The 27,465-nt window shown below is 39.0% G+C and overlaps 1 protein-coding gene across 5 annotated transcripts in view; it reads left to right on the top strand.

Annotated features, from left to right (window-relative positions):
* Positions 1-27,465, top strand: part of PIKFYVE (phosphoinositide kinase, FYVE-type zinc finger containing) — a 74,914-nt gene that overhangs the window by 13,677 nt on the left and 33,772 nt on the right. For 4 of the 5 annotated variants that reach the window (XM_037166036.2, XM_053655458.1, XM_053655430.1 and 1 more), the window contains 11 exons: positions 156-245; positions 7,487-7,625; positions 9,237-9,394; positions 10,813-10,924; positions 11,577-11,724; positions 12,267-12,434; positions 19,171-19,230; positions 20,912-21,041; positions 21,428-21,608; positions 23,029-23,103; positions 25,002-25,109. In XM_037166036.2, coding sequence (XP_037021931.2) covers positions 156-245; positions 7,487-7,625; positions 9,237-9,394; positions 10,813-10,924; positions 11,577-11,724; positions 12,267-12,434; positions 19,171-19,230; positions 20,912-21,041; positions 21,428-21,608; positions 23,029-23,103; positions 25,002-25,109 — 1,369 coding nt within the window. Of the gene's footprint in view, positions 1-155; positions 246-7,486; positions 7,626-9,236; positions 9,395-10,812; positions 10,925-11,576; positions 11,725-12,266; positions 12,446-19,170; positions 19,231-20,911; positions 21,042-21,427; positions 21,609-23,028; positions 23,104-25,001; positions 25,110-27,465 lie in introns of those variants that run through there. The other variant, XM_053655527.1, reaches the window with a different exon arrangement.

The raw sequence follows: 27,465 nt of genomic DNA, 5'->3' as shown, positions 1-27,465 counted from the left end.
CTTCCACCTTAATTAAAGGAAGGAAACAAAAATGGCCTGTAATCTCATAATTACAAGGGGAAACAGTCTGCTTTTAAATGTTAAAGCAATCAGTGAAATCGACTTTGTTCGTTACTGTCCCAAATCATCTCAAGCTTTCCCTTTTTCCTTTATAGTTTGATTCATTCAGACTCCTCAAATGCTGCTCTTTCAGCAAGACTTGTATCTGTTCAAGAGGATGCTGGAAAGTCTCCTGCTCGAAATAGGTAAACTGCTGAATGGCCACACAGTGTCCCATGTCTGGTTTTTCTCTTTTTCCGGTGATGAGAAGAACATACCAATAAAAATGGGTGGAGTGGGTTGTCGTACAGTCTCTCAGCTCTCGTTTTGCTGGTCAGCTCTCGCTTGTACTGTCTGAGTGGCTGTTTCTATCCTCCTCCGCTGGTTTTAGATCTTGGAATCTAGCTTAGCAGACGAACTTAACTTTAGTCACCTATTAAAAACAAACAAAAACTCCTTTATGTTTTACCTCTAGTAACATACATTCTCAATTATTTCTTGTTAGCCAGATTTCTTGAAACTACTGCCTATAATCATTCTACACCTGCACACCTCCTTCTTTTTTATTACCTTACTAATGTGCACGTCTCCCCTCCGCCCCCCGAAAATGCCTTCCTTTTAGAAATTTAAGTGGCAAGTTAAGTCATTATAAACCTGGAGAACTAGAAATCTAAGCAACAATGGTTTAACATACTTTCAACAAGTATTATTGAGTACCTCCAAATTATGTACGTACTTGGGATATAGCAGCCAGTCAAACAGACAGAAATTTAAAACACCAATAAAACATAAGGAATAGGGGTGGAGAGTAGAATATTAAATATTGTAGTTAGCGCAGACCTCACCGAGAAAGTGACATTCGGGCAAAGACCTGAGGGTGTGAGGGAATAGCCCTGTGGCTATTTTGTAGACACAGAATAGCACATTGGTGAGAGGGAACATTCTGGCAAGGAAAAGCAAGAGGTCTCGTGTCCCCGGAGTCCAGCATTTCTACAGTTAATTGTGAGGGCTTCCTCGTTTAACCTGGGTGAGATGGGAAGCTACTGGAGAGTGTGAGCTTTCAAAAGGTAAAAAAATTATTTTGAAAACAATTCAAACTTGCAAAAATAATAAAGTAAATTTCCCTATATTTTTCATTAAGGTCCACTAAGTTACATTTGCCCATTTGCTTTGTTACTTTCCATATTGTATACATGGTGCTTTTTTTCTGAACTATTTGAGAGTAAGTTACTGACATAGCATCTTTTATTTAAAAAAATAATAAGCTTTATTTTGTAGAGGAGTTTTAGGTTCACAGCAAAATTGAGTGGAATGTGCAGAGAGTTCCCACATGACCCCTCACCCTCTGTACAAGCGACCTCCCCCATTATCAGCATCCTGCACCAGAGTGGTACGTGTGTTACAGGTAATGAACTTAGCTGAGACATCATTATCACCAGAGGTCGTAGTGCACACAGTAGGGTTCTCTCTTGGCCTGGTGCATTCTGTGGGTTTGGAGAATGTATCATGACACTCATCCACTATCGTAGTATACTACAGAATAGTTTCACTGCAAATCCTGTGTGCCCTGAACAGTCACCTCTCCCGTGTCCCAGCCATGGCAACCACTGGTCATTTTACTGTCCCCATTGTTTTGCCTTCTCCAGAATGTCATAGAGTTGGAATCACACAGTTTGTGTGTATTCAGATGGGTTTCTCTTACTTAGTAATATGCACTTATGTTTCTTTCATGTGTTTTCATAGCTTGATAGCTCATTTCTTTTTAGTGTTGATTAATATTCCATTGTTTGGATGTACCACAGTTTGTTTATCCACTTATCTACTGAATAATATCTCGGTTGTTTCCAGGTTTTGGAACTTACAAATAAGCCTGCTTTAAACGTCTGTGTGCAGGTTTTCATGTGGTCATATATTCAGTGCATTTGGGTCGATACCAAGGAGTGACATTGTTGGATCATGTGTTAAAGAGTATTAGTTTTATGTGACGTTGTCAAGCTGACTTCCAGAGTGTCTGTACCACTTGCATTCGTACCGGCATTGAGAGTTCCTGTTCTCCATCCGTGCCTGCACTTGGTGGTGTCAGTATTCTGGACTTTGGTCAGTCTAGTAGATGTGCGGTCATATACCCCAGTGTTTTCATTTCCAATTTCCTAGTTATATACGATGCTGGACTTTTTTTTTATATGCTTTCTTGCCATCTGTATATCATCTTTGGGGAGGTGTCCACCTAGGTCTTTTTAAAAATTAAGCTGTTTGTTTTCATGTTGTTGAGTTTTAAGTCTTGGAGAAGTTTTAAATTTTACCAATTTAAATTGGCAAATTTTGGAGAAGTCCCTTGTCAGATGTGTCTTTGTGGAGATTTTCTCCCAGTCTGTGTGGCTTGTCTTCTAATTGTCTTGATTACTTTTCACAGAGCCCAGGTTTTCAATTTTAATCTACTCCAGTCTATCAGTTTTTTCTTTCTTGGATCATGTTTTCATGTTATATCTAAAATGTCAGTCATTGCCATACCCAAGGTTATCTAGATTTCCCACTATGTTATCTTCTGGGGGTTTTATAATTTTATGTATTACATTTAGGTTTGTGATCCATTTTGATTTAATTTTTGTGAAGGGTTCAGAGTGTGTCTAGAATCTTTTTTTTTGCATGTGGATGTCTCATTGTTCCAGCACCGTTTGTTGAAAAGACTCTATCTTTTCTCCATTGTATTGCCTCTGCCCCTTTGTCAAAGTTACGTTGACTATGTTTATGGGGGTCTGTTTCTGGACTGTGTGTTTGTTCCATTGGCCTATTTGTGTGTGCTTTTGCCAGCCCACCCTGTCCTGGTTACTGTAGCTGTATCATAATTCTTAAAGGTGGGTCATGTCAGTCCTCCAGCTTACTTCTTCAGTATCATGTTGACTATTCTGGACCTTCTGTCTCGCCATATAAATTTTATAAACAATTTTTCAATATTCACAAAGTTCAGTTGCTGGGACTTAGATTGGGATTATGTTGAATCAATAGATCAAACTGTGAAGAACTGACATCTTGGTAATATCGAGTCTTCCTAGGCATAAACATGAAACGTCTCTCTGTTTACTTAGTTTTTGATTTCTTTCATCAGAGTTTTATGGTTTTCCATATATAGATCCTGTGCATAGTTTGTTAAATTTATACCTAATTATTTCATTTGGGGGGCGGGTACAAGTGGTAATGTGTTTTTAATTTCAAATTTCACTTGTTCATTGCTGGTATATAGGAAAGTGATTGACTTTGATAATTAGCCTTGTATCCTGCAACCTTGATGTAATTGCTTATTAGTTTTAGGAGCTTTTATTGATTCTCTAGGATGTTTATGTAGACAGTCTTGTGATCTATGAACAAAGTCTGTTTTTAATTGTTTTTCCCCAATCTGTTTCCCTTCTGTTTTTTCCTCTTGTCTCCACTGCTAAGTTTGAAGAGCAGTGGTAACAGGGATACTAGTGCGTTGTATCTGACCCGGTGGGTACGCTTCAAGTTCATCACCATTAGGTGTTGTGTTAGCTGCAGGTCTTTCGTAGATGTTCCTTATCAGGTTGAGTAAGTGGCCTTTTATTCCAAGTTTGCTGAGAGCTTTTGTAACAAATGGCTATTGAATTTTGTCAAATGCTTTTTTCTACATCTGTTGATGTGATCACATAGTTTTGCTTTAGCCTGGTGGTGTGGTGGATTATACCGATACTGATTGATCTTCAAAGGTTGAACCAGTCCTTCATCCTTCAGTTAAATCTCTCTTCATTGTGGGGTATAATTCTTTTTATACATTGTTGGATCAGCTGCTAAGATTTTATGGAGGATTTTCACAACTATGTTCATGAGAGACATTGATCTGCAGTTTTCTGTTCTTGTAATATCTTTGCCTGGTTTCAGTATGAGGGTAGTGATTATGTCATGGGACGAGTTAGGGGGCCTTCCCTCTGCTTTGTTTTCTGAAAGAGATTTTAGAAAATTGGTGTAATTTCTTCCTTAAATGTTCGTTAGACTTCATTGGTGGACTCTTCTGGCTTGGTGATGAGCCCCATCAACGAAATCTGTTGTTTATACCGTACTGTTTGTGACCTCAAGCATTTCTTTTTGATTCTTCCTTAGAATTTTTATCTCTCTGCTTACATCATTTGTCATTTGCATGTTGTCTGTTTCCATTGAAGCCCTTAGCAGATAAATCGTAGTTTTAAAAAAGTCTCGGTATGAGAATGCCAGAATTCTTTGCCGTCACTGATTCTGGTTCTAATGCTCGATCAATCTCTTTAAACTGTGTATTTTGCCTTTTAGTATGCCTTGCAATTTTTTTTGTTGAAAGAATAGCATGATTTACTGGGTTAAAGGAACTGCGGTAGATAGGCCTTCAGTAATGTGGTGGTAATGTCTGGAGGGAAGGGAATTGTCTTGTGATTAGGTCTCAGTCTTTTAGTGAGCCTGTGCCTGTGAACTTGAGGAGTGCTTCTCAGTCATTTCCCCAGTACGTGGGACAGATTGGCTGTAGCCGTTCTTTATCTCTCATGGTACTGGATTTTGTGGAGAGGGTAGGCCAGTTATGTGGAAGAATGCCTCTCAGTTTGGGTTTGTCTTGTGCTTCCTCATGATTTGATTTAGGCTATGCATTTTTGGACAGCAATTCTGTGTAAGTGATGTAGTCTGTTATGTCGGAGAGGATATGGTGATACAAATTTATCCCATCGTTAGTATGGACTTGACCTCTTGGTTAAGGTGGTGTCCTGGGTTTCTCCTCTGTCAAGTTATAATTTTTTCTTTGCAATTAATATGTGTGGAGGAGATATTTGGATACTCTTTAAGTACCCTGTTCCTTATCAGTCTCGCTCAACAGATTCAGTATCCAGGTGTGATTTATGTTAGGATGGTCACTTCCTAACTTTATCACCACTTCTTTTGCACTTACTAGTTGACATTCTACTCTAAGAAAACTTTCCCTTACAGAGGAGTTTTGAGTGGGGGGTTTGGGAGGATTACATGATCTGCAGTATATTTTCAGAGGAGCACGCTGGCTGCTCTGTTGAATAGATCGTAGGACATAAGAGTAGAAGCAGGGAGGCCACTTAGAAAGCTGGTGCAATAATCCAGGCGAGAGAACTGACTCAGGTGTGAGGGGAGAAGTGGAGGTGGATGGTCAGACTCAAGATGCGTTTTGATTGTAGTGCTAACAGGATTTGCTAAACTACTGGAGGTAAAAGAGGGCTCAGGTTTTTGGCCCGAGTGGTTGGAAGGCTGGAATTCCCATTTACTGACATGGGGAAGACTTGCACAAACAGTTCAGTTTTAGACATGTTGCATTTTAGATACCTTCTAGACATCCAAGTGAGATGTCAAATAGATGTACGAATCTAGAGTTCAGGAGAGACGTACAGGCTGGATATATAAACTTGGGTGTTGCATTCATGTGGATGGTATTTAAAGCTATGAACCAGGACAGAGATCATGAGAAAAGTGAGTGTGGAAAGTGAGGAAATAAGGACCAAGGCCTGAGATTGGGGAAATAAAGAGGAACCAGAAAAGGAGCCTTAGAAGGAGATGCGGTGAGAGGAACACCCTGAAAGTGTGTTGTCTTGATAGCCAAGTAAAGACAGTTTTTCAGGGAAGCGGAAATGGTCCTGGTGATAATGTCAGGTGAGATGATAATGAGATGAGTGCAATCTGACCCTTGGATGCAGCCATAATGTTGCTAACTAACCTCAGTAGGCAATTCTGTGAGTCCTGCAAGATTCAGCAGAGAAGGGAAGAAGTGATACAGTGAAGGAGGGAAATGCAGAGGGCTGTGGAGATGAGACAGGTTTTTAAAAGATGGGATTACAGTATTCCTCGTGGCATATGCCTAAGTGTAGAGATTGCCATGCTAATTTTCAATGTTTTCATGTGTTTTGAATAATGTTAAGATTGATGTAAGTCTTTAGGAAAGATATAATTGAGTGAGTACGTGCTATTTATATGTAAAGTTTTAGCCAGCATTCTTACTACCAGGCTACTTACTAGAGTATATTACGACAAAATTGACTAATTTTCTTTTATTCTTGTTGCCATTGTATCAGAATATGAGTAGGGATGGTTAGAATGTTAGAGAAGCAGAATGCATGAGTAATTAATACACACATTAGAAAAGAGATTTTAATTAGTTTTTAATTAGTTGAAGAAGACATAGTGGCAACTTTTCACTAAAAAAAATGCCCTGAAATGAATAACTAATTACTTTAAATATCTTGTTTATATACTTTTGTTTGATATCTATGGTTTCTCATTAACCATTAAGAATGACTTTACTAAACCTATTATAAACCTGTGAGTAATTTTTAAAATTGCTTTAGAAGTATTTTTATCTTCATGCTGGGGAGACCATAGTTTTTTGAGTGAGACCTGGTTTTGAATGGCAGCTCCTTTATTAGCTGAGTTCTTAGGTAAATTACTTAATCTCTGATTCTTGATTTCTTTGTGTATAGAATGGATCTAGTAGTATCTATTCCATAGGATTAAATGAGGGAAGAAATATATATTGCTTTACTGAATGAGTATATATATAGTGTTGGCCACATCATAGGTGCTTCTGCCTTTTATTTTTTATATGAAGCTTAAATTGGGTTTTATTTTTATCTAGGTGGAAGCTAACTAAATTTCTAGGTAAATTTTTTTTTAATAAATTAAAGCTTGCTCAGTGCTCTTGATTTTCTTCTACTTACAAGTCATTTATTTGGTAACTTTGCCAAGAAGCAAAATTAAGGATATTATGTAAGTACTCATACAACAAGAGAGGAAACACATTTTCACTAATTTTCCTGTTGATCAAATACAAAATATAATAATAATCGAGGACAGTTTTTAAATTCAGATCTACCAATGAGAAGGAAGGAATCCTTACTGGGGGATAACATTTTGCTTAGTGGTGGTTCAGAGTCAGTGTTCTCTGTCGTCAGAGCACGAGAGATGTTGGACTCCGAAGACCGTTCTTATTCATTGGTTATGCAGAAGCCCTTTGGCCTGTGGGCCATGCTTTCCTGTCCCTGATCTTCAAGGTTGTTTCTGCATTTAGACTGTGATTCCTTATATTTGTCAATTAAATACAAATACTAATTCTCTGCATTTTAACAAGAAGAGTTGATACCTGTTCCCTTTGAGATATTACCGATATATGAACTACATCTGTGATTGTTTTTCTGTAATCTTTCCATAACAACTTTCTTTTAAAGTTTTTTTGAAGTAATTTTAGGCCAACACAGAAGTTGGAAATAGAGTACGGCGAATATCTGGGTGCTCTCCTCCCTGTCCCCCCAGTGATAATATCATACACAAGCATCATAAGTACTTCTAAATGCACTGTAACAGTGGCAGACCGGCATTTATTTAAAAGTGAATTTTTACTGTCATGGCATTTATTGGTGACAAATTTACCACTTGTGGTTTCACTTTCTGCTTTTGTTTCCAGATCAGCCAGCATTACCAACCTGTCACTGGACCGGTCTGGATCTCCCATGGTGCCGTCGTACGAGACGTCTGTCAGTCCCCAGGCCAGCCGGACGTACGTCAGGACGGAGACCACTGAGGACGAACGCAAAATTCTTCTGGTATGGTCCAGTCTCTCTGACCCATAGCTAGTTTTGATCATAAAGACTGTTTTTCTCTCTGATTTTTCTATTTTAAAGAAACATACAAATGAAGCAGCCAGTTAGCATATAAATTAAATAGGGGAAGTTAATTAGCTTAAGTTCTTAGTAGGATCACCTGGGAAATTGGTCAGGCATTCTATGTTCATATGTTGGATTAATACTTTCTTGACCTTTTTCATCTGGCAAGATCAGAATGCAAGCACCTGCATACGGGAGCACACCTTTTAGCCTGGTCCCAGCTTGCGGTTAACTTCAAAACAGGTTTCTCATACACATGGTTTGGAAGGCTTTTCAGACATTTAGTATTATATGTGTATATGAAATAACCATTGGTTTATAGAATTTATGTATTTGGAAAATACTATGTTCAGTCCTAAGGGTGACTCAAAGAAATTGAAGGTATGACTTCTGCTTTCAAGCTTGTGATTCAAAAGGTGGACATGAGGTTGATGGGCAGGTCCTTAGTAGTAAAAGAAGTAATACTTTAATTATAAAAAAAAAAAGAAAGATTATTAGTAGTGAGGGAGTCAGGAAACACTTTATTTTTTATTGTATTTTTTAAAATATTTTATTTATTTATTTTAGAAACAGGGAAATGGAGAAAGAGGGAGAGAGACATTAATGTGTGAGAGAAACATAAATCGGTTGCCTTTTGCATGCCCCCAACTGGGGACCTGGCCCACAACCCAGGCATGTTCCCTGACAGGGAATTGAACTGATAACCTTTTGGCTTGTGGGACAATGCCCAAACCAATGAGCTACACCAGTCAGGGCCAGGAAAGACTTCAAACTGAATGGCTTGGACTGGACCTTAAAGGATGGAATAGATCTGGCTACGCGGTGGGGAAAGCAAACCTTATTAAAAGGTGTGAGGAAAGGAATAGAGGTGAGCAGCAGCATGACGTCATTCGTGGACTGAAGTAGGACTTACTAATTGGAGAGGCTGGGAGAGAGATTAAATTGGAGTCTGTTGCCAAGAATGGAAAAAGTTATTTAGGGCTACCTGGTGGAAAGTGGGGAATTCAGACTTTACAAGTTTAGATTTGGGCCTGTAGGCACTGAGTGATGTACGGAGTTTTTTTGAGAAGGGAGTAATTAATTGAAGGCCTTTCTTTAGGAAACTTAACCTGGTAGTTGTGGGTAGGTGAGAATCTGGTGAAGGCTACTAGAATCATTTACTGTAGATTAATTAGTGTTATTGGCTGTCCGGTCCCTATCTCTTGCCCCATTTCCAAAGAGGAGTATGAAATTTTCTACTTAGGTAACTAAGAGACTGAAAATAATGTGCCATTGACTGACAAAACTTATTTGGGAGAGTTGGTTTTCTGTGGGGTGGGGTAGGGTGGGGTGGAGGGTAATAGGTTTTCAAGAGACAAGATTACATTTGGAATTAGATGAGCTGAGTTTAAGCTGTTCCCCATGTAGGTATCATTTCTATTGTGTACGTTAGCTATGCAAAGACATAAGAATTGAGTTTCTTCTCATGAATCTAAAAATCACAAGATAGAATCTGAAAACGTATGTAGCACCCTACTCAGGAGTAATCATTTGCTTATAATGTGACTTCAGGACAGTGTTCAGTTAAAGGACCTGTGGAAAAAAATCTGCCATCACAGTAGTGGAATGGAGTTTCAGGATCACCGCTACTGGCTGAGAACTCATCCGAACTGCATCGTAGGGAAGGAGTTAGTCAACTGGTTGATCCGAAATGGACACATTGCTACAAGGTAATGGGATCTTAAGAAAGACAGACTTTAAATATTATTAATTAATTTACTTTTAATGAGGACACATTGTTGTAGATATAAGGGGGGCAATGTTCTTTGTGAGTAGGGTTCGCTTTTCACATTTGGTGTGTGGGGTGTAAGTTGTCAACCCTCCTCCCTTCTGGGCTTTAACCAGTACAGATGCAAGGAACCAGTGAGGGTCACAAGTTGCCTAATTTATTAAAAGCAGAAGTGTGCAGTAATTCCCAAAACACAGAGCTCTTTAGTTGAGCAGGATTGGGAAGTAACCGGACCCTGAGACCACAGTGGCTTCTCTGGCTACTGTTTGCTAATCTGGACATTGCAGTCTGTCTTGAGAACTGTGTCCATAAGCCACGCCTGGGGTGCCTTAGAGAGATTTGTTAAAACCTCACAAATCACGTGCAAAAAAGAGAAAGACAGGTCCTGTTGCCATCAAGGTAACATGTCCCCTACCTTTTCTGCCTGATCGGATTGGCTGCTTTTCCTCTCCTGGGAAGGAACAAGTATGTAGGAAGAGAGACAAACAGCACTGAGCAGTGAAGCTCTGGGTTTCCGTTTTGGTTTAATCTCATTTTAGTTTTATGCTTTCAGTGAAGTTATTCAGTCTTATTGAGGCTTGGACCTCTCTATTCTAATAGGAGGAAAATACAGTTTTGTGAAGAAGCCGTCATGAGGATAAAATAATATAGCTGAAGTGCTCTATACATTGTGAATAAATGCAGTGTGTTAGTGTGTCTGTATAGGCATAAAGTACATATCAGTCTATACTTATATCTGTAATATGTGGTCTTCTCATCACGACTACAAGCCAAAAAGCAAAGACTATAAGCTCCTTGAGGGCAGGAGTCTTGCTAGTCTCAGCATCTTTTTTTAACTTATAAGTGCAGGCCTGTGCATGCGTTGAGTACTACAGAAATGCTGGGATTAAATTTTGTTTTGTTAGGACTGCCTTAGCAGTAGTTTCTCTTATACTATAATACCTGGAAAAATATTTTAAATTAGCTTTAAGTGTCTTTTGTTTTAATCCTTCACCTGTCCAGTTTGAAATTCCTACTCTGATGGGGATGGAAAAGAATTCAGTTTGTATCTGTCTTATCCTTTTATTGATCCTCACCCTAGGACACACTTACTTGATTTTAGAGAGAGGGGAAGGGAGGGAGAGAGAGAGGGGGAGAGAAACATCGATGTGAGAGAGGAACATCCATCAGTTGCCTCCTGCATGTGCCAGGAATTGAACCCGTGACCCTTCAGTCTGGGGGATGACGCTCCAACCAACTGAGCCACACCAGCTGGGGCTGTGTCTCAACTTGTACCTGTAAAATTATTCTGACTGACGTACCTGTAAAGTTATTCTGACTGACTTTTAAAAGTTTTCATTTGTGTTGATCTCGATGCAGGGCACAGGCTATCGCGATCGGACAAGCGCTGGTCGATGGGCGTTGGCTGGACTGTGTCAGCCACCACGACCAGCTGTTCAGGGACGAGTACGCCCTGTACAGACCGCTGCAGGTATTCCAGCGTCCCCGCCACTGAGCACGCTGCTGGCCTATTGGGCAGTCGGCATTGACTCATTAGCAATATTAAATTGTATAGCAGTGGTAAAATGATGAATATTCTTATTTTAACTTTAATTAGCAAAGTGAGAATTCTTTAAAGATGGAATTTTTAAAAATGTATTTTTACTTTTGGTTTACGTTACTTTGATATATGTACTATTTAGTAACACCTTTATGAACTAAAACTGCAAAACCATTGGTTACAAAAGACAACTCAAAAGAATGGTGTGATGTTATTTGTTAAAATCTAAAAGTTGTTTTCCAGGATGTGTTCTAGCATCGTTCCAGGATTAGAATAAATTCTAAAATGCTTTCACTCTCAGGACCAAGAGATGAAATGTAACACTATAAAATCTGTATGTTGTGTTTTGTTTATAATGTGCAGCCTATTCCTACTGATTAATGAAAATGATAATTTTAAGAGTGGAATTGTCAGCATGATGTTGGTTTACAACTCAGTTGCTATTAATTTGCTTATTCTTATGTCAACTTATTCATTGCTAAGCTTTGTAGAAATACTGGGCAAGACTTTATTTGTAGTAGGACAGCCTGAATGTTGTTGCCATTGACGGTGACTTGCTTAGATCCTGTGTTGATCCTTTCAGAGCACAGAATTTTCCGAGACCCCTTCTCCAGACAGTGACTCAGTGAACTCGGTGGAAGGACACTCTGAGCCATCTTGGTTTAAAGACATAAAGTTTGATGACAGCGACCCAGAACAGATAGCCGAAGAAGGTGACGATAATTTGACTAGTGAGTTTAACTTTCTCAAGTTTTAGTTTTTATGAAACATTTCTGCATATGTATGTTAAAATGAATGTTTTGTGTGCTTAGTTGAAACAATCCTATTTTAAGATTTATGGCTCTAACTAAATGTAAACATCTGATAGCAATCCTTGTCCTAGATACAGTATTTTCTTAAGAAACCTATGTGTTAGGCTACTGGCGTTCTTAGATTTTGCCATAGTCTCTAGTACGCAGCAGCTTAAAAATAACTCCGAGCTCATAAAATCACAGCAGACAACTTTCTCACCTCTTTGCTATGATGTCAGACTTTTCTGCAGAACCTCCAATATATTTTTTTTTCATTTGAAAAATTCATTTCATTTAACTTGATCAAATTTTACTAAGTCTACACAGAAGTAAATGAAAATACTGTATCCATTTTGGTATTGCACATTGGGCTTGTATATTAAAAAAAAAACATTTTTCTCCTTTCCTCCAATACCCTGATGAAACCCGTTTTTTACTCCCCTCCTCTCCCTGTATTTCTTTCCCCTCCCCAACACTAAAAGATTCTGCCAGTCCTAGCAAGCGCACATCAGTCAGCAGTTTCCAGTCCACAGTGGACAGTGACTCAGCCGCTTCTATCAGCCTGAACGTGGAGCTGGACAACGTGAACTTCCATATCAAGAAGCCCTCCAAGTACCCACATGTGCCCCCTCACCCTGCTGACCAAAAAGGTAGGAGGTAGTCACCATCTGGAATCCAAATGCAGGCTGGAGAGCTGGGCCGTAGGATCTCATGCCCACCAGTCCCTCCGACTTCCTCTGTCCTATATGGCTGAGGTCATTTGGTGTGGGTCTTGTTCCACCCTTTTCCATTTTCTTCACACCCCCTTCCCACACCTTTTTTTGGTTCCTTTTCTTTCTTGTTTTCTCCCTCCATACTACCACACCCGGTGTAAAGGAACCATATCTGACTGTTCTTCCCTTAATGTGCAACTTCCAAGGTGGTATATCTTTGCATTTATAACATGGATGTTCTGCTCTATTCATTTCTTCATTTAATATTTTAAAGCCTATTTGCTTATGCTGTTACCCAGTAGCTTATTGCCCTAAACTTTTTCAGATGTTTGAACTAGATTATGGGGTAGACATTCACATACTCTAAAACATCTTTCTACTTTAACTTATAATGCTTTTTATGTGTATGCTGTATTTGTTAAAAATTTTTCTTCTGTACAAAATGAATTCATTGTTTTTAGCTGTCTTATTTGAGACTTTATTGTAGTGACTCAAAAATAATAATGGTCATATTCAAAAGAAATTTGGTATAAAAGGAAAAATAAGGCAAATCATTACTAAAATCTAACATAGCAGTACATAAGAAATGAAATGCTATTAAAAGTGGGCAAAGAGGTTTACTCTTTGGGTGTAATTAAAAACCAATTTACAGTTTAATCCTAAAATGGCATTATAATAAAGTAAATACATAAGTAAATAAACAATTGTGGGATTTCATTGTGTTATGGTAACTGAAAAGGCATTATTATTAAAGATGAAGCAGTTTATTCCATGATTTTTCCTGGAGTGTGAACTCCAGGAAACATTTAGCTCTTTAAAGCCAACTTGTCTTTGCAAATGAGAAATTCTTCCCTAATTCATGGCTACTCCCTGTTTTGAACTTAAAAATATCATAAAAGAGAATCTTTTGAACTTAAACAACTATGCTAAAATAACTGGAAGCATTCACATGTCTACAACAAATTTCTTTTTTTAAATTTTATTTTATTTATTTATTTTTCGAGAGAGGGGAAGGGAAGGAGAAAGAGTGGGAGAGAAATATCAATGTATGGTTACCTCTCGTGCGTCCCCTGCTGGGAACTGGCCTGCAACCCAGGCATGTGCCCTGACTGGGAATCAAACCGCGATACTCTGGTTTGCAGGCCCGCGCTCAATCCACTGAGCTACGCCAGCCAGGGCTACAACAAATTTCTTATAATTGTCAGTATTAGCCATTATCATCAAGATGTGGTAAAATGACATTTGAGTTACAATAGTGAAAAGCTATATCTCACTTAAGAACAGAAATGTAGAGAGGGTGTGGGAAAAGATGAGATTCAGATAACATTGACCATGAGTAATACACTCATCTTTATGGGAGTCCTCAAAACAGAAATTGGAAGAGTGGTGGAGAACATGTGGGTGAGTATAAAAGGACAGTGCGGCAGATGTGACGCCTGCGTGATGCTTAAGTGTAGACTGCGGTCATATGCAGGATGTTGGACTGTGCCTTTGTAACATGGATGACAGATGTGGGTCAGAGGTGGGGTCTGTAGTGATGGAGAATATCTGTTCTCTGGACACATCTGTTGGCAGTTTCACTTTGCTGAAAGTAGAGTACGAAATACATTTGTGACTTGCGGATGATTTCACCTCATGGAAAGTTGGGAAGGTCAAGAGACTTCAGCCAAGATGGAGGCATAGGTAAGTGCACTTTGCCTCCTTGCACAACCAAAGGAAGGACAACACCAAATTTAGAAACAAAAAACAACCAGAACTGACAGAAAATGGAACTGTATGAAACTCCAACAACCAAGGAGTTAAAGAAGAAACATTCATCTAGACGGGTAAAAAGTTGGACCCAAGGAGGAACACACCAAGGCACGTCATAATTACATTACCCAAGATGAAAGATAAGGAGAGAATCTTAAAAGTAGCAAGAGAAAAGGAGTTACCTACAAAGGAGTTCCCATTAGACTATCAGCTGATATCTCAAAAGAAACCTTACAGGCAAGAAAAGGCTGGAAAGAAGTATTCCGGGTCATGAAAGGAAAGGACCTACATCCAAGATTACTCTATCTAGCAAAGTTATCACTTAGAGTGGAAGGGCAGATAAAGTCAAGTTAAAGGAATTGATCATCACCAAGCCCTTATTAAATGAAATGTTAAAGGGACTTATCTAAGAAAAAGGGATCAAAACTATGAACAGTAAAATGACAGAAAACTCCCAACTATCAATAACTGAACTTAAAAAAAACCCACAAAAACAAACTAAGCAAACAACTAGAACAGGAACGGAATCACAGAAATGGAGATCACATGGAGGGTTATCAGCAGGGAGGGCACGGGGGGGGGGGGGGGAGCAAGGGGTAGAGGTACAGGGAATAAGAAGCATAGTTGATAGGTACAAAATACACAGGGGGAGGTTAAGAATAGCATAGGAAATGGGGAAGCCAAAGAACTTACTCGTAGGACCCACGGACATGAACTAAGGTGGGGGATGCTGGTGGGAGGGGGGTGCAGGGCAGAGGGGGATAAAGGGACAAAAAAAATGGGACAACTATAATAGCATAATCAATAAAATATACCCCCAAAAAAGAAAGTTAAGAAGGCCTTGAAAATCAGGAAGAAAGTGGTATGCCATCATAGAAGTCATCGTTGCAAAACAGATTGCTGAGGACAGACAGACGTTTGCTTTGGGAAACCCGACTTCATAGTGTGGGGAGAGGACTGGAGCAGCAGAGTGCAACAGTGACATTTTTATAGCACAGCCTCAAACTGGGTCTCTACGGAAAGTTAAAGGGGAAGCACTGCAGTTGAAAATATTGTTGTCTTCGATGCTAATGACACATTTGATGGTTTCAGTAGCTTTGTGGACAAAGAGGACAGTTTTTCACCTGCAGTATGTTAAGCAGGTAGTTATAGGCGGTCATCATACTTTCTTGTTACAAGCACAGGCTCTGGTCTCTATGAGCCTCTATATAAAAAACACATGAAAAGCTTGGTGTCTTTGGCAAGTGTCAGAACCTCTATGATATAACATTGCACTTTGTAGTTTGTTTGATGGTTACACCGAATATTGATAAAGGAATTAATAATTTGATGTCAAGAAGAAGGTGATGCTTCTCAATAGTGTTGTGGGGCCTTTCTGTCTGTATTCAGTGTGAGTAACTTTTTTGGTCAGCATTTTGAATGTTTTTCAGAACTAAAATTTATTAAAATACAGAAAGAATGTCTAGCATGTTGTATAGCATTAGAATTTAAAGATCTTTTCTTACGCAGTAGACTGAGACTAACAAGATAAAATTTAACACAAGCATAAAATAATATAATTAGGCTTCAAAACTCTGCTATTAATACTCTGGAGAAAGCCATTGTTTATAGTACACGGGATGTTGCCTTTAAATACCTGAAGCGTAGCTGAGATAAATAATGTTTCTATTGTGTATGGTTGGAGGAGAAACCAAGTTCAGTAGTTAGGAGCAGTGAGCCCTTGCCGCCGTACCCCGGGAGTGTCCAGGTGGTGTCTGAATGTCCGCCTTTCAGGGTTATTGAGGATCGAAGCCTACATTGGGTGAGAGGTTGGGTGGACTCGGTGACTTCTAAGTTTGCTTTTAACTCTGAATCTAAAATGAAAAATCAAGACCTAGAATGTTAAAAGTATTATAGGGGAATGTAAGGAAGGAATCTTTTAGCCTACTCATTAAGAATATAGTAGAGGTGGTTTCAGTATCAAAGAAGGGAAATTATTAGATCAACCTCTTGGGTTATTTGCTACCTGAAGAGTCTGTAATTTTTAAGAAGTTCATAAATCCCTTCATAAACGTTTCTGCCTGTCACAGTTCTCTTGTTAGTTTCTAGCATACTGATGTGAATTATTCTTTTTTCTCGTGAAGTTGATAATAATTTAGTTTTTCCAGTGTTGCAGTTAAGATAAACAGATTATCTGAAAGGAAAGCTCCTCAGAGAGACCTAGTAGTGAAGTGGAAAAATAACAGACTTCTTCTGCCTCTCGTCGTTCCTCTTAAAGTGCAAATGCAATGGGTGTTTTTTTTCCTTCATTTTTTCAGGTGTTTTTTATTTATTTATTTTTATTATTTTTTTAAATTTTATTTAGTTATTTTTCAAGTACAGTTTTTTGTCTATTTCTCCCATCCCAGCCTCCCCCGCCCCGTGCTCCCCGCCTTTTTTCGTTGAAGTTACTAAATCTTTTCTTCAGGATGGTCCTCTGTCTTGTAAGGCTGAGGACATTTAGATTCATAAAATTGGTTGAAATAGCTGCACTTAAAAATCTGTTTTTAATCTTATGTAAGCAAACGCCTCATTTTCAGAAACTTGTAAAGCTGAGACAGTGTGATCTTTGGTTTGCTTAATTTTTCGCTGTTGGTCTTGGAGAGCTACACAGTTAAAATGTATTTAATCCTGTGTTGCAAGCAGAGTTCATTCTCGGGAAGTTAATGGTAGGACATGGAGAGGAAAGTGAAGACCGGGGCTTCCCGAAGCCTGTAGATCTAACTCCCCGTTTATAGGGAGGCCTGGGGTATAGGAGCAGGTTAAACAGCTCCCTGAGGAAACAAGTGACCAGATCCAGCAGGTGGGATGTTAACACAGGACCTTTGGTCTGGATTCTTTTAAAATTGAGTATCATGAAAAAGAAAAAGGGTGGAGTGGCATCTGATTTACTTATTCATTTATTCGGATTTTATTTATTCACTTTAAGACAGAGGAGAAGAGAAGGAGAAAGAGAGGGAGAGAAACATCAATGTGTAAGGTTGTCTCTCGAGCACCCTGACTGGGACCTGGCCTGCAACCCAGGCATGTGCCCCGACTGGGAATCAAACTCGAGACCCTTTGGTTCACAGCTTGCGCTCAATCCACTGAGCCACACCAGCCAGGGGAGGGTTCTGCTTTAGATGGAAAGAATTTGATAAGAATGCACTGTGTGAGCCTCATTGTATCTAGGTTTCAGAGGAAAAAAATTTAAACCATTTTAGAGACAGGTTTAAATTTGAATATGGGCTAATTTTATGATACTAAGCCATAGACAATAATCTTGAATGTATACATGGAATTGTGGCTGTAGAGAAGAAGGAATGCCCTCATTTTTTAAGAGCTGCATGTTGAAGTATTAGTGGTCATCAAGCGCATGATATGTGTAACTTCAAGTGGTCAAGGAAAAAAGAGCATACGTAAATGTAGAGAGAAATCAGATTTTGGCAAGTTAACAATTATTGAATCTAGATGGAAGGAAAACAGGATTTTCTCTGTTTGAAATTTTTTTATAATAAAATGGAGAAAATCATCACTTCTGGAATTTTCATGTAAATATGTACATATACATATGTATGTGTGTATGTATAAGCTTTAGTATGAAGAGTAAAGCTTATAAAGCCAATAAATACATTACTTGAACGAACAGGGCTGGCATTATTCATTTCTGTGGGGAGGTGTAGGAACAAAATGTAACATCTATTTTTTTCTTACCTGTGTATTTCATTTTATTGCATTTGGCATGGCACTCTTGCATTTTCTAAATAATGTTTTTCAGCTTTCTTGGTCGAAGGACAGGTGTATTTATTGGCTTATAAAGGTTGACTTTTGAAGTGTTTGTTTGTAAATGAAATCTACTCTGAAAGAATGTTGTGCAGAACCTATACCTTAAAGCAGTGATTTTTCACCTGGTGCGTTGCAAGAGCTTTTAAAACACGTCACACTGACTGTTCCGTCAGGGGCCCTGATCTTTCTTCCCTTGGATCGCCCACTAGTGACAACAGCCACCACAGCAGTGGGCGCTTGGCGTGAATGAATCATAATTATGCCTAGTTTTTGGTCAGATCAGAAAAAATGTATTTTTTGGTGTGCTGCAAAATTTTAGTAATTATTTTATGTGTGTCATGAGATGAAATCACTCCTTAAAGGACTTAAAAATGCATCGTGGTTCAATTTGCATGGTCGAAAGAACCCCGCTCGAGCTATGCTTGGTTGCAGACCTAGAGAAAAGTTCATGGGGAAGTAGAGAGTAAGTTTCACTTGTAAGAAAAACATTTACTATTCTACAGATTCTAAAAGAGCATGTTCATAACGTGCTCAGCAGTTACTGCAACTAACCATTTGGCAGTATTTGTTTAGAATTTATGTAAAACTAAAATTCTAAACAAGTAAAAGCCTGATAAATTATATATTTTTTCCTGCCAGTGTTACTTTTGTATTAACTTATTTTATGGTGTCTATTATGAAATCAAAAATCAGCATGTGTTATTTTATTAGATGGCTTCTCTATCTGTGAACTACCTTGTGTATAGACAAAGTCGTTATTTTTTAAATAACAAACACAGTTACACATCAGAAAACTTATGGAACTTCATAGGCTTGTCATGCAAATTACTGAAGGTGTCAGTTTCCTTAATCTGGTTCCGTTTTTATAAGGGGAAATCTGTCAAAGATTATATCTAAAATTACTGTTTCAAGGTTCTGGTGAGTCACCAATTCAGATTTATTAAGTTTAGTATGAGATGTGTGAAACAAGTTTAAAGACACATTTTAGCCTAAAGCTTTCTCGAAGTGGCCGGGCAGTGTTGGGTTTAGTATGAGTAATACTTTGCGTGTGGGTGTGATCTCTATAGAATTGTGCTGGCGTGTTACAGTCATAAGTCTCTCCTCTCCTTCCCTCTCTCTCCTGTCTCCTGATGTGCAGAGTATCTGATTTCCGACAATGGAGGACAGCAGCTGTCCATAAGTGATGCCTTCATCAAAGGTAAGTTTACCAGAAGCTGCACATGCAGTGGTGGCCCTTCTGTTCGTGAGGGTCTGCTTAGACCTAGCACATTGATTGGCGCAGAGTAGGTGCTGCGATATTGTATGGGTACAATATATTCGATCATTTTAGGATCATTAGAACACAGTTTTTAATATGTGTAGTAACTTTGAGAACACCGAGAATCAACAATATATTCTTAGACTTGGTTTGAGAGCAGGTTTCTCTGATCTGAAAAATAATTCTTTAAAAAAGGCTTTTAAATAGCATTTGCATTGTAGTTGTCTAAAGGCATAAATAATGTATGCTTTCTTGTGGCATGAATATAATATTAAGTCTTGATCTGTAGAGCATTGGTTGTCAAACTGGCCAGAAAGCCCACGGGCAGATTTCATCCAGTCGAGGATGCTGCTTGCCCTGTGAGGTTGGAGAGGGAAGTAGGCAGAAGAGGATAAAGAACTAACAGTTTTTTGAGCACAAAAGGAAGTGTAGAAGAATACAAACCTTTTCTTAACATCTTCCTTACTTAGCTTACTGTGGAGTAAAGACACCCTTACTTAGTTGATCCAAAACATTTCACAGCGTGGGCCTTAGGTAATGGCAGGGTTTCAAATGAAAAAGTAGGGCAAGCTAATACAAGGGAGGAACATTGCAGCTGACCTTACAGCTGAGTAGTGTTTCTAAAGTTCACCTCTGAGCATCTGGTTCAACTAGAAGTTCGTAGACCAGCCATTTCCATAATTGAAACATGCCATTCTTATAGTTCATGTGTCACGGACACATGCTTTACTGTGTAGTCTGTGGGACCATTTGGCTGATAGCTTTTGTGTTTGGTTTGTTTTAAGAGGGCAAGAATCAGAGAAATTTTGTAAGCATTTCTCACCTTTTTTTATTTATTTAATTATATTTCAACATTTATTTAGTGAGCATATTTTTTGTAAAGCATTTAATACTATTTTAATTTTCCCCTCTTGATCCATTTTTATTCTTTTTAAAAATTTAAGGATAAACTGCACTTTAGATAAATTATTTATTCTGGTTTAATATTTCTGTGTAGTTAATTTTGGGGTCTGACTTATAAAAGATTTTCTAAAGAGAAAGCTTTTATCGCAATATTGGAAAAGAAGCACCATTTGGGATTGTCTGAATGGACTTTCTACACCAGGGGTATCAAACCAATTTTCACGGGGGCCCACATCAGCTTTGTGATTGCCTTCAGAGGGCCAAAATAATTTTAGGACTATAACTACTTCTAACTGTTAAGGAGTTTGAATTACAGTCAGCCTTTTGAAGGCAACCACGAGGCTGATTGTCTTATAAAATCAGTTTGTGATTTTATAAGGAAGATAAACCCCTTCTTTTTTTACCGTCCTTAAACAAATAAAAGGACTCTGAAAATCTCATTTTATTCGCTTTTCAGAAGCTATATTTACAGTTATTGGCTTGAGAGTCCTAGTTGCTTATGTAAATTAGCTTTTCATAGTTCGGTCTCTGGTTTTGGCTGTTGCAAATATTGATGGTCAAACAGACTCCTTTCATTTATGTATTTGTGTATGTCTCTTTACACCAACAATTTGAATTGGCTAACTTAAAAATCTTAAAAAGATAAATGGGCAATTTCTAAATCTGTAAGTTGATGGTATAAACATGACATGAATATAATTTCTTGTTTTACACTTAGAGTCCCTGTTTAATCGTCGTGTTGAGGAAAAGTCCAAAGAGCTGCCTTTCACCCCTTTGGGCTGGCATCATAACAGTCTGGAGCTGCTGCGGGAGGAGAATGGAGAGAAGCAGGCCATGGAGAGGCTGCTGTAAGGCAGTGAGCTTTTTGACTTGAATTTTCCACTTGAAGAATCACCAGTGACTTGATAGGCGTGTGTGTGGTTCATTTTCCCTACAAAGTCAAAAATGAAATTTTGTAATGAACAGAAGTCCCAAACTGTGCTCGTCTGTCCCTGGTATAATTTTGGTGTTAAATTTTTTATCAAATCAAAAGGGGTTAGTGATGACATTCATGGTTGTATTTATGTTCACATCATAAGGTCCGGGTAATAATGAAAGAATAAAGGCGACCAAGGAGGTCTTATCTGTGAGCCTTAATTTATATGCTGTGTCTTTGTAGACTGCATATTGCAGCTTCAGAACTATTGCCTTGGAAGTAGTAACTCTGCCAACTTTTTTTTGTGACACTTTGTAGCTCAGCCAATCATAACCACATGATGGCACTGCTCCAGCAGTTGCTCCACAATGAGTCATTGTCACCGTCTTGGAGGGACATCATCGTATCACTAGTCTGCCAGGTGGTTCAGACAGTCCGACCTGACGTGAAGAACCGTGACGATGACATGGATATCCGGCAGTTTGTCCACATCAAAAAAGTGAGTGGTGCTAACGCTTTTCTAACGCTAGGAACAGATGGAGTGGGCCTGACTGTAAATTGTTTTTAATGGTGGATCTGAAAGGGTCACTACTAAGAAGTCCCCTTTATGACTACAGTGAACTGGTGGTGTTCTGATTGGAGAATAATGCTTAAACTTTGTATTGTCAACACAAGAGAAATCAGTATGTTCATATTTAAATTTATTGCATCATTTGGCATGCAGCACATAAATATGCTAGTACATGCCGACATATCAATTAATTATGTGCACTTAATTACACGTAATTAACTACATGACAGTTAATTATGTGTAATCACATGTAATATTTTTTCTAAGTTCATTATGAAGCGCATTTGGAAACCAGAAGTAGCCAGATGACTTTTTGTCATGCAGTTGGACTGATATATGGTAAGGTTTAATTACATAATATGTCACATGCAGCTGTGACAAAATACATAGGATCTTCCAAGATTTATCAGCTCAGCTGACAGGGAGATGTCTTGAGGAAGTGATCAGAGTGGGTTTTGAGGAAGAACATCTTCCAAAGCTGACTTTTCTCTGGATAAATGAGTCTGTTTATATGTCCTGAGGCTTTTCTCTTAAATACTCAAGTGCCATTTTCACCAAGTTCTTTTGAGAGAACAGATGTGTCCTAGAGAATGTTTTGCAGCAAAGAGATACAAAACAAAACAGTTCATGCAAATCACCTTGAAAAGCCTCACAAGTAGCCAGTGAGGATTCCCTACTTTAATCCCCTGTGTGTACAAAAGCTTCTGAGTTTTTGGTATCTAATGGCTTGAAAACAGCAGGTAATAAAATGCACTCATCAAACCAAATAAATAAATGAGTGAGAAGGTCGTTACCGAGGGGAGCTGGGTGAGGCGGGGGAGGTTTTGCTGTGGCGAGTTTGTTAGCATCTTTGAGGAAGTGAGAGGTGAGCGGAGGGCGGGAGTGAGGGCGAGACAAGCTGGGAACCCAGACAAACGTAGTTTCCTTCTTTGCTGTTTCTTCTCGACGCGTCATCTCTGAGATGGTCTGCTCTCAGATTCCTGTCGCGTCCGAGGAAATGCCTTAGTATGTAATTGCCTTATTTACAAAGTAATGGAGTCCTACAATGTGTTTATTATCAGTGGTGTTTAACTGAACGGTGGTTTTCATTGCCAGATGACACCCGTCTGTCTGGTCAATGGGCGCTTTAGACTACCAGCTAGTTCTTTAGAGAGTGAGAAGTGTGAAAACAAGAGAATTGCACTAGATGCCCTGAATTTTTGGTTGAAAGGAAGAACTATATCCTGTAACTTTTGTTCTGATTTTGTTACACGATAGATAAAATAAAAAGTGGAAGTAAATAATTGCATCTATCTGACTGGAGTCTAAGGATGTGTCATTGAATTTTACTGTTTTCTCATCTCGTTAGATCCCAGGTGGAAAGAAGTTTGATTCTGTGGTTGTCAATGGATTTGTTTGTACCAAGAATATTGCACATAAAAAGGTAACGTGATTCTGTTCAAAAGTGAAGTTCAGCCAGCTGTGATTTTGTGCCAAGCTCGTAAGTTGCAGTACCTTAATCATGGAAGAAAAGGAAGGAGCATGGGCATTGAGGAGCACTTAGCAGTGTCTGCCGTGGGGGCGCAATATCGGAGGTTCAGGGAAAGTCTCCCGGAGGCGGTGGGGATTGGGATTTGGAAATGGAACTCATCAGAAGAAAGAAGGAAGGGGGAAGGGGGTTCAGGCTTCCAGACCACACAGTGAGAGCTCACTGCTGTTGTTCCTCCCCTGACCCTGCCGCACCTCAGAGACCAGGTTTCTCTGTGCACTGGAGCCTTTGCAGAGGCCTCCCGTTCTAAAACTCCGTCCTCTCTTCTAGGGCAGAGCTGCAGAGCTGTCCCTGGTAGTCTGCTAACTTTCTCACCTTCATTCTCTGCCTTTAGGCCCAAGGCAACCTGCGAGCACTAGCACGGAGGAGTGGGGGGAAGTAACTTGGTGTGTTCGGGAAGCTCAGAGACCCTAAGGCACAGGGTGGGGAGGGAGAGGAGGCTGCAGGATGCAGGCCAAGGGCTTTGTAGCCCCTTAAGCGTCTTAAACTTACTCTGAAGGTCATTGATTTTCAAAGTATAGTGTACGTCAGGATCACGGGTGGACCTTGTTAAAAATATAAACTCCTGGCTGTGCTCCAGAATCACTAAGACAATAGAGACATTCTCTATTGACAATAGAGATATTCTGACTCCAGCCCTGGAAGTGCAGGTTTGGTTACAGTGAGAGCCCAGGCAGATTTCTAGTCTGAGGGGCTAGATGGATGAGCCAGTCTTGGGTTCACTTTTCTAAGCAGAGACTAATAATTTCTTTTCTTTTTCTTTTTTTATTTCAATTGTTCAAGTACAGTTTTTTGCCCTTTACCCCATTCCTTCCCCCCCCCCAGCCCTCCCCATCTCCCTCCCATGTCCACCCTTCTAGTTTCTTTTTTTAAGGCATTAAGCTCCTGAAAATTGTTGGTGATAGTAGATAAAAGCATGTCTGAATTTGATATTATTTCACAGCAACAATCCAAAGTCAGCATTTCTACATAGAGTCTTACTAAAACAGTACATTACCCATTAAAGTAGTACTTTAAACCAAATGAAGTGATCTTTGTTGAACTAAGAGGTAAATTTGTTGTGCTCTTTTCTGGAATTGAACATGGCCTGCCCCACTGACCGCGGTTAGAGAAGGTCTTTACTGCATAGTTGCTAAAGGTCTCAGATGTAGTTCCCAGCTGGTGAGTCACTGTTTTCAGGGTCGTTTGTCAGTGTGGAGTCTATAAGCTTGGTCCGTCTGAAGCCTCCACTGAAGCCTTCAGCCTGGTCTGCCTGTCTTACATTGCGTGGTTAGCGTATATTGTTTGAATCTCTGCTTCTGGGGTTGCTTTATGTTTTTTTCTTCTTAAAGCTCTTGTTACTCAGTCGGCTTGCCCATATATGACTACTTGGAAATTTATTCTATTACAAATATATTCAGGATGCATTTTAATTCATTTCTTTCTCCTCTATACTTCTTGAATTTTTGAAAGGTTAAATTATGGTCTTAAAGCTGCTTTCCCCCCGGGTAGCTCTTCCACATTGATAGGTCTTATTGCAGTATTAGAAATAAAAAAATAGTTAAGATTACAAAGAACTAGATTAAAATAACATTAATGAAACACAGTTTTGGAAGAATACTACGTTGCTTTGAACTAACTTATTTGCTTTGAAAAAATATAAATGAATACCACAAAATAACTAAATGAGAGTATTTCAATACAAATATATGAGATAATCTGTTTAAGAGGAATTAAGAACAGTATCAATTTAAACTTACGGTCTATAAAGTACAAACTTTAAAGGCTTTAATGGACTGTTTATGTTTTTGTAGATGAATTCTTGTATTAAAAACCCCAAAATTCTTCTGCTGAAGTGTTCCATTGAGTATCTCTACAGAGAAGAAACTAAATTTACTTGCATCGATCCCATTGTGCTGCAGGTGAGAACTTGTAAACAGAAAATTGTATAGAAGGATATTTGTGCACTGTGGTGCTTGCAAACTGTAACACATTCCAGCTGATGAAATTTGACAGGCAAAGGAACTTGATTGCTCTTGTTTTATTCTAAAAAGTTATTATAAAAGACTTTTCCACGTATTATACTTTTGAAGGTTAGTAAACCTTCAGTGGTGAACTAAAACCTCTGTTGCTTTTTATTTTTAGAGTTGAAAGTGTTAAAGGGAACACATGACCTTTGGGGAATATATTGAAAAAAAAAGTGAAAGTCCAGTTCCTGGTTTCTCTTCTCACTTGGGTCATTGATCAGGTTTCCAGTGGTAATACCCAGTTTGAATACCATCTTTTCTATTCATACACGTTTCTAGAACATCAGTTAGTTTTACATGCAATTGGTAAATGGGAGTAATGTAGAGGGAGGTTGTGATGGTTTCTGTGTGGTTTTCGTGGGTATGGGGGCCCGAGATGGCTACAGGCGGATGATAACCCTAGGCTCTGTGGCTGCACAGGCAGAAACTCCTTTGGCTCTGTTTTAGAAGTGAAAAGTGATGGCCTGCACGAAGGGCACTCTCCCCTGAGAGGTGGCTATCAGCGGCTCCGCTGCTCAGAACTTCACTCTCAATGGCACTGTTGTAGTTGCTGTTGCACATTTTAAATTTCCTGTTGTAGTTGCTGTTGCACATTTTAAATTTCCCTCGAGGCAGCCTCCAGCTACACTGAGCTGCCTGTCCGGGCTGCCCAAGTTCTCTCTCAAGCCCCAATTATTATTTTTGTTAGTGCTCTGCATGTGAAGTTGCTTAGGTTTAAAAGGTTTTCTGCTCCAACCCCTCTTATCCCATAAATGATCCTAATTTTAATTTGTGGTTGCTCAAAAATGGGAGGCTTTCAGGAATGTGTATATCATATTACAGCAGAAGCACTTATATTCAGACTCAGAAATGGTTAGGAAAAGCATTACCATATTTTGCAGACTATAAAACGCACACCCTAATTTTGGAGGAAAAGGGGAGTACATCTTACAGTCTGAATGTAGCTTACCTGGCTTGCTGTTGGGGGGGGTGTGGTGGTGGTGGAGCAGAGTCACAGGTTATTAAATATTTTACCTCATTTTTCCCCTATTTCCCTCCTCTAAAACCTAGGTGCATCTTATGGTCCAGTGCGTCTTATAGTCCTAAAAATACGGTACTTGAAAGTTCATAGGTGATAGGCACATTTTTCTGAGAGTGGAAGGAATAGTTTTTGTACTGAATCCATAGACCATACCCGCCTGCACCCCCCCCACCCTGGCCTGCAAAGAAACTGAGTTGTCTGAGTTGTGGCGAAGGGCCCCAGGACTTAGGAAACTCTGCTGGTGGCTTGATGAACTGTGTTACCTGGGGCTGTTTCCTCTTTGGAGTTCCACACTGTACTAGTGAACGTGAGAGGTTTTGACTAGATTTATACCATCCCTTCTAGCTCTGATTTACTGTGATTTTTCAGTGGACAACTGAAATAAGGAGTGAGGGGAAACCTAACTATTGTTCATGGAATCTAAGATACTTTGATGCTGGTTTTCTTGATTTTACTGAAGGTGTCAGCAGAGGACTTTTATAGGGTTAGATCACAACTGCATTGGTCTTAAGACACATCTTGATTGCAGAGATGTTAATGTGTAAAATTGCATGTCTCGAAATTAATGAACTAGTAATTGAAATCCACAAATATTTATTTGTAAACAGGTTATACTTAAATTTATGTACTTTATTTTAACTCAGTTCTTGCAGCCTGGTCAACAAAGTCTTTATATGTCAGAGAAGTAGGCTCTGAGCAAATATGTCTTAAAAAAACATTTCTCTATAGAAGAAGAGGAAGATCAAAATGTTGTGCCAGAAACTACCTCTGATGGCTCTACGTTCCAAGTTCAGGGCAGCCCTCCTGGGACCTTTAACTTTTAGATTGTACAGCTGATGCGTAAAATGTTGTTTGTTGTGTACTATGTTTGGTATAGTTTATTTTACTGTTTCTCTGCTAAGAACTGTTTTTAAATGTGGTTTATTATTGTAGCACTTCTTAGAATGAAACTATATTTGAACAGTTCAAAACTGTGCATGCTGGATTGAAGCTTCACTTCTCAATGGGTTTATTTCTGTCGAATCTCATCTCTTGCAGTGTCCTGTAAATAAAAATTAAGTTCCACCATTAAAAAAAGAAAACCACGATCTGATTCATATAACCTAAAGTATCATATTCATCAGTGAATTCATCATTATCAAACATAGTTTATAATACATTTAACTCATGTCCTATTAATATTAAAGTTTTAAGTTTGAATTGATAGAAGATATCAACTGATTTGAGTTT

Source organism: Artibeus jamaicensis, unplaced genomic scaffold, assembly GCF_021234435.1.
Source record: "Artibeus jamaicensis isolate MK-2021 breed Jamaican fruit bat unplaced genomic scaffold, CSHL_Jam_final contig_1015, whole genome shotgun sequence".
Classification (NCBI taxonomy): domain Eukaryota; kingdom Metazoa; phylum Chordata; class Mammalia; order Chiroptera; family Phyllostomidae; genus Artibeus; species Artibeus jamaicensis.
This window is presented reverse-complemented; position numbering and strand designations above follow the sequence as displayed.